The 12795-nt window shown below is 38.7% G+C and overlaps 1 protein-coding gene across 1 annotated transcript in view; it reads right to left on the reverse strand.

Moving 5' to 3' along the window:
* TTC6 (tetratricopeptide repeat domain 6) overlaps positions 1-12795 on the reverse strand; it is a 205036-nt gene that overhangs the window by 56493 nt on the left and 135748 nt on the right. Inside the window, exons 19-21 of the mRNA XM_040257100.1 lie at positions 12406-12488; positions 11422-11498; positions 10606-10781 (exon numbers count right to left, since the gene is read on the reverse strand). Coding sequence (XP_040113034.1) covers positions 10606-10781; positions 11422-11498; positions 12406-12488 — 336 coding nt within the window. The remainder of the gene's footprint in view (positions 1-10605; positions 10782-11421; positions 11499-12405; positions 12489-12795) is intronic.

Genomic DNA, 12795 nt, shown 5'->3' on the forward strand with positions numbered 1-12795 from the left:
TACAGAGTGAAGTAAGCCAGAAAGAAAAACACCAATACAGTATACTAACACATACATATGGAATTTAGAAGATGGTAACAATAACCCTTGTATGCGAGACAGCAAAAGAGACGCAGATATACAGAACAGCCTTTTTGACTCTGTGGAGAGGGAGAGGGTGGGATGATTTGGGAGAATGGCATTGAAACATGTATAATATCATATAAGAAATGAATCGCCTGTCTAGGTTCGATGCAGGATACAGGATGCTTGGGGCTGGTGTACTGGGATAACCCAGACAGATGGTATGGGGAGAGAGGTGGGAGGGGGGGTTCAGGAGTGGGAACTTATGTACACCTGTGGCGGATTCATGTTGATGTATGGCAAAACCAATACATTATTGTAAATTTAAAAAAAAAAGAACATTAGGATTATAAAGCGCTGAAGAAATCTATAAAACAAAACATTCAAACCTTTTCCTCTGGAGATTAAAAAGATAAATAAATAAATAAACACAATACTCTGGTGGCAATGGGGATAAAAACTTTGAAGAGTTATAAGACGATTATATTAAGGCAAGCAAACTAAAAATATGTTCTGAATTAGGACTAATGACCAGAAAAATAGAGAAAGGAATTGGATTTGAGAGACATATTTAGAAATTAGAACCAAGAGAACATGACTATTGATTTAATATAAAGTGCAAACAAAAGTGACCTTGGATTTCTAGCAAAGCAATGTCAGGGAGGTGGGGAGATTAAAGGAAATTTAGGGTTATTCCCAAGAAGGAATTCAATATCATAAAGGTGTCAATTACCCCTAAAATAACCTAGAGAGTCAATGCAATTCAGTCAAAATTCCAGCAGGATTTCTTGTTGCTGTTGTTTTTATTGAGGCATAGTGGCAACCCACTACAGTGTTCTTGCCTGGAAAATCCCACAGACAGGAGCCTGGAGGGCTACAGTTCATGTGATCACAAAGAGTCAGACACAACTGAACGAGTGAGCATAGATATTTACAGTAGTGTTAGTTTCTGCTGTACAAAGAAGTGAATCAGCTATATGCATACATATATCCCTTCCTTCTTGGACCTCCCTCCCACCCACCCCATCCCACCCATTTGGGTCATTTTAGAGCACTGAGCTGAGTTCCCTGGGCTATACAGCAGGTTCCCACCAGGATTTTTAATGACTCTTGACAAGCTGAATTTTAAATGTGTATGGAGGAGTAAAGGCTGAAAAATAACCAGGGATTTCCTGAAAAAATATGGTGTGATGACTTGCTCTACCAGATGTCAAAAATTACAATAAAGCAACAGTAATTAAGACATTGTATTATTAAGCCAGGGGTAGAAATATTGACCAAAGGAACAGAATAGAGAGCCCAAAATCAGTCCCACACATACATGAAAAGCTACAAAAGGACAGATGTACTACTTAAATCTTTGATTGAGGAGAACACTTCAGTAAATGATACTGGAACATCTGAGTATCCATATGGGGAAAATTGAAATTTTATCAATATCTCACATCAAAAATATCTATTTAGGATAGAGAGAGATCTTAAACTGGAGAAGGGAATGGCAAACCACTTCAGTATTCTTGCCTTGAGAACCCCGTGAACAGTATAAAAAGGCAAAAAGATAGGACATTGAAAGATGTACTCCGCAGGTCGGTAGGTGCCCAATATGCTACTGGAGATCAGTGGAGACATAACTCCAAAAAGAATGAAGACATGGAGCCAAAGCAAAAACAACGCCCTCTGGTCACAGAAGTAAAGTCCAATGCTGTAAAGAACAATATTGCATAGAAACAAGGAATGTTAGGTCCATGAATCACGGTAAATGGGAAGTGGTCAAACAGGAGATGGCAAGAGTGAATATCAACATTTTAGGAATCAGTGAACTAAAATGGACTGGAATGGGTGAATTTAACACAGAGGACCATTACATCTACTATTGTGGCCAACATTCCTTTAGAAGAAATGGAGTAGCCATTATAGTCAACAAAAGAGTCCAAAATGCAGTACTTGGATGCAATCTCAAAAATGACAGAATGATCTCTTCTCATCTCCAAGGCAAAACATTCAATATCATGGTAATCCAAGTCTATGCCCCAACCAGTAACGCTGAAGAAGCTGAAGTTGAATGATTCTATAAAGACCTACAAGACCTTTTAGAACTAACACTCAAAAAGGATATCCTTCTCATCATAGGGGAATGGAATTCCCCTATGTCAAGAGATACCTGGAGTAGCAGGAAATTTGGACTTGGAAATGAACCATGGCAAAGGCTAGCAGAGTTTTGCCAAGAGAACACACTGGTCATAGCAAACACCCTCTTCCAACAACAAAAGAGATGTCCCTACATACGAACATCATCAGATGGTCAACACCGAAATCAGACTGATTATATTCTTTACAGCCAAAGATGGAGAAGCTCTATACAGTCAGCAAAAACAAGACTGGGAGCTGACTGTGGCTCAGATCATGAACTCCTTATTGCCAAATTCAGACTTAAATTGAAGAAAGTAGGGAAAACCCCTAGACCATTCAGGTATAACCTAAATCAAACCCCTTATGATTATACGGTGGAAGTGAGAAATAGATTCAAGGGATTAGATCTAATAAACAGAGTGTGTGAAGAACTATGGATGGAGGTTCAGGACTTTGTACAGTAGGCAGTGATCAAGATCAGCCCCAAGAAAAAGAAATGCAAAAAGGCAAAATGGTTGTCTGAGGAGGCCTTACAAATAGCTGAGAAAAGGAGAGAAGTGAAAGGCAAAGGAGAAAAGGAAAGATATAAGCATCTGAATGCAGAGTTCCAAAGAACAGCAAGAAGAGATAAGAAAGCCTTCCTCAGCAATCAATGCAAAGAAATAGAGGAAAACAACAGAATGAGAAACTAGACATCTCTTCAAGAAATCAGATACCAAGGAAACTTTTCATGCAAAGATGGGCTCGATAAAGGACAGAAATGGTAGGGACCTAACAGAAGCAAAAGATATTAAGAAGAGGTAGCAAGAATACACAGAAAACTTGTACAAAAAAGATCTTTATGACCCAGATAATCACAATGATGTGATCACTCACCTAGAGCCAGACATCCTGGAATGTGAAGTCAAGTGGGCCTTACGAAGCATCGCTACGAACAAAGCTAGTGGAGGTGATGGAATTCCAGTTGAGCCATTTCAAATCCTAAAAGATGATGCTGTGAAAGTGCTGCACTCAATATGCCAGCAAATTTGGAAAACTCAGCAGTGGCCGCAGGACTGGAAAAGGTCAGTTTTCCTTCCAATCCCAAAGAAAGGCAATGTCAAAGAATGCTCAAGCTACTGCACAATTGTATTCATCTCACACGCTAGTAAAATAATGCTCAAAATTCTCAAAGCCAGGCTTCAACAGTACATGAAACATGAACTTCCATGTACTTCAGGCTGGATTTAGAAAGGTAGAGGAAACAGAGAGCAAATGCCAAGATGTTAGGTCATCCAGAAAGCAAGGGAGTTCCAGAAAAACATCTACTCCTGCTTTATTGACTATGCCAAAGACTTTGACTATGTATATCACAACAAACTCTGGAAAATTCTTCAAGAGATGGGAATACCAGACCACTTTACCTGCCTCCTGAGAAATCTGTATGCAGGTCAAGAAGCAACAGTTAGAACCAGAGATGGAACAACATACTAGTTCCAAATTGGGAAAGGAGTACATCAAGGCTGTATATTGTCACCCTGCTTATTTAACTTATATGCAGAATACCTCATGGGAAATGCCCAGTCTGGATGAAGCACAAGCTAGAATCAAGATTGCTGGGAGACTTAAGTCAGGAACAAGACAAGGGTGCCCACTTTCACCACTACTATTCAACATAGTTCTGGAAGTTTTAGCCACAGCAATCAGAGCAGAAAAAGAAATAAAAGGAATCCAAATTGGAAAAGAAGAAGTAAAACTCTCACTGTTTGCAGATGACATGATCCTCTACATAGAAAACACTAAAGACTCTACCAGAAAATTACTAGAGCTAATTAATGAATATAGTAAAGTTGTAGGATATAAAATCAACACACAGAAATCCCTTGCATTCCTATACACTAATAATGAGAAAGTAGAAGAAGAAATTAAGGAAACAATTCCATTCACCATTGCAACGAAAAGAATAAAATACTTGGGAATATATCTACCTAAAGAAACTAAAGACCTATATACAGAAAACTATAAAACACTGATGAAAGAAATCAAAGAGGACACTAATAGATGGAGAAATATACCATGCTCATGGATCGGAAGAATCAATATAGTGAAAATGAGTATATTACCCAAAGCAATTTACAAATTCAATGCAATCCCTATCAAGATACCGGCGATATTTTTCACAGAACTAGAACAAATAATTTCAAGATTTGTATGGAAATACAAAAAACCACGAATAGCCAAAGCAATCTTGAGAAAGAAGAATGGAACTGGAGGAATCAATTTGCCTGACTTCAGGCTCTACTACAAAGCCACAGTCATCAAGACAGTATGGTATTGGCACAGAGACAGACATATAGATCAATGGAACAAAATAGAAAGCCCAGAGATAAATCCACATACATATGGACACCTTATCTTTGACAAAGGAGGCAAGAATATACAATGGAGTAAAGACAATCTCTTTAACAAGTGGTGCTGGGAAAACTGGTCAACCACTTGTAAAAGAATGAAACTAGATCACTTTCTAACACCGCACACAAAGATAAACTCAAAATGGATTAAAGATCTAAATGTAAGACCAGAAACTATAAAACTCTTAGAGGAGAACATAGGCAAAACACTCTCCGACATAAACCACAGCAGGATCCTCTATGATCCACCTCCCAGAATTCTGGAAATAAAAGCAAAAATAAACAAAGGGGACCTAATTAAAATTAAAAGCTTCTGCACAACAAAGGAAAACATAAGCAAAGTGAAAAGACAGCCTTCCGAATGGGAGAAAATAATAGCAAATGAAGCAACTGACAAACAACTAATCTCAAAAATATACAAGCAACTCCTGCAGCTCAATTCCAGAAAAATAAACGACCCAATCAAAAAATGGGCCAAAGAACTAAATAGACATTTCTCCAAAGAAGACATACGGATGGCTAACTAACACATGAAAAGATGCTCAACATCACTCATTATTAGAGAAATGCAAATCAAAACCACAATGAGGTACCACTTCACACCAGTCAGAATGTCTGCGATCCAAAAATCTGCAAGCAATAAATGCTGGAGAGGGTGTGGAGAGAAGGGAACACTCCTACACTGTTGGTGGGAATGCAAACTAGTACAGCCACTATGGAGAACAGTGTGGAGATTCCTTAAAAAATTGCAAATAGAAATGCCTTATGACCCAGCAATCCCACTGTTGGGCATACACACAGAGGAAACCAGAATTGAAAGAGACACATGTACCCCAATGTTCATTGCAGCACTGTTTATAATAGCCAGGACATGGAAACAACCTAGATGTCCATCAGCAGACAGCAGATGAATGGATAAGAAAGCTGTGGTACATATACACAATGGAGTATTACTCAGCCATTAAAAAGAATACATTTGAATCAGTTCTGATGAGATGGATGAAACTGGAGCTGATTATACAGAGTGAAGTGAGCCAGAAAGAAAAACACCAATACAGTATACTAACACATATATATGGAATTTAGGAAGATGGCAATGATGACCCTGTATGCAGGACAGCAAAAAAGACACAGATGTGTATAGCGGACTTTTGGACTCAGAGGGAGAGGGAGAGGGTGTGATGATTTGGGAGAATGGCATTGAAACATGTATAATATCACGTGGGAATCGAAATGCCGGTCTATGTCTGATGCAGGATATGACACGCTTGGGGCTGACGCGCGGGGATGACCCAGAGAGATGTTGTGGGGAGGGGGGTGGGAGGGGGGTTCATGTTTGGGAACGCATGTACACCTGTGGTGGATTCATGTCAATCTATGCCAAAACCAATACAGAATTGTAAAGTAAAAATTAAAAATTAATTAATTAATTAATTAAAAAATAAATAAATAAAAGCAAACAAACAAACAAACAAAAAAAAAGATTGCTGGGAGAAATATCAATAACCTCAGATATGCAGATGATGGCTGCATGGCACAGGAGTGGCAGCTGCGTGGCGCAGGAGCTACCTCATGTCCAAGGTCAGGAGCTGCAGCCGTGAGAGGATAACACCACGTCCAAGGTAGGGAGTAGCAGCTGTGCTTTCCTAGAGCAGCCGTGAAGAGATACCCCATGTCCAAGGTAGTAAGAGAAATGCAAGTAAGATGGCAGGCGCTGAGAGAGGGCACTAGAGGGCTGATAGACTGAAACCACAATCACAGACAACTAGCCAATCTGATCACATGGACCGCAGCCTTGTCTAACTCAATAAAACTAAGCTATGTCATGTGGGGCCACCCAAGATGGATGGGTCATGGTGGAGAGGTCAGACAGAATGTGGTCCACTGGAGAAGCGAATGGCAAACCACTTCAGTATTCTTGCTTTGAAAACCCCATGAACAGTATGAGAAGGCAAAGAGACAGGACACCAAAAGATGAACTCCCCAGGTCGGTAGGTGCCCAGTATGCCACTGGAGATCAGTGGAGACATAACTCCAGAAAGAATGAAGAGATGGAGCCAAAGTAACAACACCCAGTTGTGGATGGGACTGGTGATAGAAGCAAGGTCCAATGCTGTAAAGAACAACATTGCATAGGAACCTGGAATGTTAGTTCCATGAATCAAGGTGAATGGGAAGTGATTAAACAGGAGATAGCAAGAGTGAATGTCGACATTCTCGGAATCAGCAAACTAAGATGGACTGGAATGGGTGAATTTACCTCAGATGACCATTGTATCTACTACTGTGGGAAGGAATCCCTTAGAAGAAATGGAGTAGCCATCATAGTCAACAAGAGTCCAAAATGCAGTACTTGGATGCAATCTCAAAAACAACAGAATGATCTCTGTTCATTTCCAAGGCAAACCATTCAACATCACAGTAAACCAAGTCTATGCCCCGACCAATAATGCTGAAGAAGCTGAAGTTAAATGGTTCTATGAAGACCTACAAGAGTTTTTAGAACTAAACCCAAAAAAGTACATCAAGGCTGTATATCCTTTTCATTATAGGGGACTGGAATGCAAAAGTAGGAAGTCAAGAAATACCTGGAGTAACAGGCAATTTGGCCTTGGAGTACAGAATGAAGAAGGCAAAAGCTAATAGAGTTTTGCCAAGAGAACGCACTGGTCATAGCAAACACCCTCTTCCAACAACAAAAGAGACAACTCTACACATGAACATCACCAGATGGCCAACACCAAAGTCAGACTGATTATAGTCTTTGCAGCCAAAGATGGAGAAGCTCTATACAGTCAGCAAAAACAAGACCGGGAGCTGACTGTGGCTCAGATCATAAACTTATTGCCAAATTCAGACTTGAATTGAATAAACTTGAGAAAACCACTAGACAATTCAGGTATGACCTAAATCAAAACCCTTATGATTATACAGTGGAAGTGAGAAATAGACTTAAGGGACTAGATCTGATAGACAGAGTGCCTGATGAACTATGGATGGAGGTTCGAGACATTGTATAGGAGACGGGGAGGACGACTGTTCCCAAGAAAAAGAAATGCAAAAAAAGCAAAATGGCAATCTGAGGAGGCCTTACAAATAGCTGTGAAAAGAAGAGAAGTGAAAAGCAAAGGAGAAAAGCAAAGATATTCCCATTTGAATGCAGAGTTCCAAAGAATAGCAAGGAGAGATAACAAAGCCTTTCTCAGTGATCAATGCAAAGAAACAGAGGAAAACAACAGAATGAGAAAGACTAGAGATCTCTTCAAGAAAATTAGAGACACCAAGGGAACACTTCATGCAAAGATGGGCTCAATAAAGGACAGAAATGGTAGGGACCTAACAGAAGCAGAAGATATGAAGAAGAGGTAGCAAGAATACACAGAACTGTACAAAAAAAATCTTCACGCTCCAGATAATTATGATGGTGTGATCACTCACCTAGAGCCTGACATCCTGGAATGTGAAGTCAAGTGGGCCTTAGGAAGCATCACCACGAACAAAGCTAGTGGAGGTGATGGAATTCCAGTAGAGCCATTTCAAATCCTGAAAGATGATGCTGTGAAAGTGCTGCATTCAATATGCCAGCAAATTTAGAAAACTCAGCAGTGGCCACAGGACTGGAAAAGGTCAGTTTTCATTCCAATCCCAAAGAAAGGCAATGTCAAAGAATGCTCAAACTACCACACAATTGCACTCATCTCACACGCTAGTAAAGTAATGCTCAAAATTCTCCAAGCCAGGCTTCAGCAATACATGAACTGTGAACGTCCAGATGTTCAAGCTGGTTTTAGAAAAGGCAGAGGAACCAGAGATCAAATTGTCAACATCCTCTGGATCATCAAAAAAGCAAGAGAGTTCCAGAAAAACATCTATTTCTGCTTTATTGACTATGCCAAAGATTTTGACTGTGTGGATCACAATAAACTGTGGAAAATTCTGAAAGATATGGGAATACCAGACCACCTGACCTGCCTCTTGAGAAATCTGTATGCAGGTCAGGAAGCAACATTTAGAACTGGTCATGGTGTAACAGACTGGTTCCAAATAGGAAAAGGAGTACGTCAAGGCTGTATATTTTCACCCTGCTTATTTAACTTATGTGTAGAGTACCTCATGTGAAATGCCCAGTCTGGATAAAGCACAAGCTGGAATCAAGATTGCCGGGAGAATTATCAATAACCTCAGAGATGCAGATGACACCACCCTTATAGCATAAAGTGAAGAAGAACAAAGGAGCCTCTTGATGAAAGTGAAAGAGGAGAGTGAAAAAGTTGGCTTAAAGCTCAAGATTCAGAAAACTAAGATCATGGCATCCGGTCCCATCACTCCATGGCAACTAGATGGGGAAACAATGGAAACAGTGAGAGACTTTATTTTGGGGAGCTCCAAAAATCACTGCAGATGGTGACTGCACCCGTGAAATTAAAAGACGCTTGCTCCTTGGAAGAAAAGCTATAACCATCCTTGACAGCATATTAAAAAGCAGAGACATTACTTTGCCAACAAAGGTCTTTTTATGGCTTTTCCAGTAGTCATGTATGGATGTAAGAGTTGGATTATAAGGAAAGCTGAATGTCAAAGAATTGATGCTTTTGAACTGTGGTGTCTGAGAAGACTCTTGAGACTCCCTTGGACTGCAAGGAGATCGAACCAGTCAATCCTTAAAGGAAATCAGTCCTGAATATCCACTGGAACGACTGATGCTGATGCTGAAACTCCAATATTTTGGCAAGCTGATGCGAAGAACTGACTCATTGGAAAAGACCCTGATGCTGGCAAAGATTGAAGACAGGAGGAGAAGGGGATGACAGAGGATGAGATGATTGGATGGCATCACCAATTTGGTGGACATGAGTTTGAGCAACCTCCAGAAGCTGGTGAGGGACAGGGAAGCCTGGTGTGCTGCAGTCCATGGGGTCACAAAGAGTTGGACATGACTGAGTAACTGAACTGAACTGAGATCTTAAATTTGAATAGCAAAACTTTTAAACTCTTAGAAGAAATTATTGGGAAATATCTTACGACCCTCCAGTGTTCTTGCCTGGAGAATCCCAGGGACGGGGGAGCCTGGTGGGTTGCCGTCTCTGGGGTCGCACAGAGTCGGACACGACTGAAGCTACTTAGCAGCAGCAGCAGTAGCAGCAGCTGGTGTAGAAAGGGAATTTTTAAACAAGAACTTTTTTAAAATATTTATTTATTTATTTATTTGACTGTGTCAGGTTGTGGCATGTGGGATCTAGTTAGCTGGCCAGGAATCGAACCCAGGCCCCCTGCATTGGGAGCACAGAGTCTTTGCCATTGGACCTCCAGGAAAGTCCAAACAAGAATTTTTTTAAGGCTGTGACAATGAAACAAAAAGTAGATATAGCCAACTACATTAAAATTAAGACCCTCTGCTCATTACAAGACATCATAAAGAAAATTTAAAAAGCAGGCACAAATTTTAAGAGAATATATGACACACACGCCACCAACCAAGGATTCATACACAGAACTTATTTTTTTCAATGCCAAAAATCAATATGAACAAGACAAACAAAAATGTGTACAGGAAATGGATAGAACAGTAAATGTGAGCGGCTACTAACCTATAAAATTGACACCTCAACTTCGGCTCAAACTGAAAAATGTGAATTAAGACCACAGACAGTTTTATGCACCAAATTGACAAAAATAAAGTTGACAATACCAGTTATCACAGGATGGAGATAAGCAATAATACTCATACACCACAGGTGCAAGAGTAAATTGGTAGAAGCCTATGGAATGATGTGCCATTTTCTTGAAAGTCAAACATTTACATCCTCTATGTTCCAGCAATGTTAACAAAGACATGAAAAAGAAGGCTTATAGCAACCTTACTCTTAAGAGGAAAAGAAAATAAAAGGGAATAACCTAAATGTTAATTAACAGAAGAATCAATAAATGAATGGCATGATTTAGTTTTGATTAAAAATGTATATATAAGCTGTAATTCTAAGCACAATATTAAAAATCCATGAATAGGTTTAGTAAACATTACTGAAACGTTTTTCACCTTGTTTCTCTTGGCCTTCATTTGCGCTTTTGCTAATAGAATACACATGGGGATATCAGGCTTATTCAACATGATCCCATCCAAGACCTGAATGGCCTTGTCATGGTTCTCACAAAATGAATAAATGAGTGCTTGCTGTATAGGACTCAACTCAATAAGACCTGAAAGGAAAAGAAAGTTCATCAATAACTTTGCCAAGTATCTAGACTTCAATATAATTGTTTTTAGGCAGTCAAGCAATTCAATATTCTGTTTTTACAATATGAATTTAATAAATCAATATGATATTAAAATCTATTTATTATCAATAAACAATAAGACATTCCAATTACAAACAAAAAAATAATAGTGTAAGCTTGATATAGCCTGTAATAATCTCGGGGCTTTCCAGGTGGTAAAGAATCCACCTGCCAATGCAGGAGACACAAGAGATGTGGATTCGATCCCTGGGACAGAAAGGTTCCCTGGAGTAGGAAATGGCACCCATTCCAGTATTCTTACCTGGAAAATTCCATGAACAGAGGAGCCTGATGGGCTACGGTTCACGGGATTTCAAAGAATCAAACATGACTGAGCACACACACATACCATAATCTCTCACAAAACTCACCAGGTTATGAGGCATTTTACAAATTGATTATGTACATGCAAAATTGGTGTTTTAAAGTTTCAAAATCCAACTCTGACTTTCAAGTGGACTCTTCATGCTAGCTATACATAGCTATAGCAAATAGTATAAAAAGATTAAAGAAGTATTTTAAAATTAAGGCAATGTTATAGTTTTGCATTGATTATATTTACCTTTGTTCATTTCTGCTACTTGATAAATAGTGAACTTTGCAAGATCATAGCGTCTCATCCTAAGAAGATACTGTCCTCTGGAAGAAATAACACTCTTTAAATCTAAGCAGTTAAAAATAATCTGTATTTTTCTAAAATAAAGATTTTATATTACTTAAGATCTTAAATTACGTTTATTCACACTTACATATATATGACAAAAACTGTGAAATTTATGAATATTTGTGTAAGTCTAAGTAAGCCAATTAGCATGGGGATGTGAGAACAAAACAATTTAGCAAATGTGAACCTGAAAGGAAAATACTCGTCTTTTTTTATCAGTATTTAAAATGTTACACTCTGCTGCTGAGAAATTTTAAAGCTAAACACAGGTCAAGGGGACATAAAAAGGGAGAAGTATTTACATAAATTGTTAAAATATGGTTCAAGAGTTAAAACACAAAGCAAGCTCTTATCAGAAAGCACTGTTCAGTCCATTTTCCCACATCTGTAAATCCATTTCCCATGTCAGTAATCGCATTTTTGGTAGTGTTAACTCATAATTTGCAATAGGTCCTTTCATAGCAAACTCTACTGGGTCTGAAATACAATTCAAAGTATCGTGTTTTGGTTTTTTTTTTTCCACCAAATTAGCCGAGGTTTATACTTGGTACCTCTGCAGACACAATCAAAATATACTGCCTCACTTTCATGAGACCTGGGGTAACTATCTAACCAGTAATCTAGAGAAGCCTCAAAGAACTTAAACACAAGATAGTTGTGTTTTGAAACAAGGATAGAACAAAGGGAAAGATCTGCTTATTACATAAATTATCTTAAAATTCAACAAAAACAGTAACTATATTTGACTTGCTGGTTGGGAGATGGCCATTTCTGGGAGATTAAATGTAAGACAAATAGGTCAGGAGGATCAAGAAAGAACTAAGGATTCCAACAGCTAGCTCAGATTCTGTTATCCCAAGAATTCTATTTCTATGCTCCTACCTTATTATGTATAATTGGATTCCATCTGGCTGAAGGTGGATAGCATAAGATAACTCTCTTACTGCCTTTTTCAGTTTGTGCAACTGTTGAGTGATAAACAGAAGTTTAGCTCATAATAATACTAATTGCTTCCTTTCTGATATTTATTTCCTCCCATTCTTCAATACAGAAATTGTGCAGGAATTCCTCAATGAACGTGGGATACAGTGAAGTAAAAAAAAACAAAAAGATGCTAAGTCTTCTGGCTTTTTAAATTATTTTTAAGTTTGAAGAATGATTACACAGACCCACAATTACATAGTTTTAGATAAATATGATTATATCATGTATTCTAGTTTCTTTTATTTAGCTTTTTCTCTAGCTTTTCAGTTTTTCTCCCTCAAACATAGC

The sequence above is a fragment of the Oryx dammah genome, unplaced genomic scaffold (assembly GCF_014754425.2).
Source record: "Oryx dammah isolate SB20612 unplaced genomic scaffold, SCBI_Odam_1.1 HiC_scaffold_16, whole genome shotgun sequence".
Lineage (NCBI taxonomy): Eukaryota > Metazoa > Chordata > Mammalia > Artiodactyla > Bovidae > Oryx > Oryx dammah.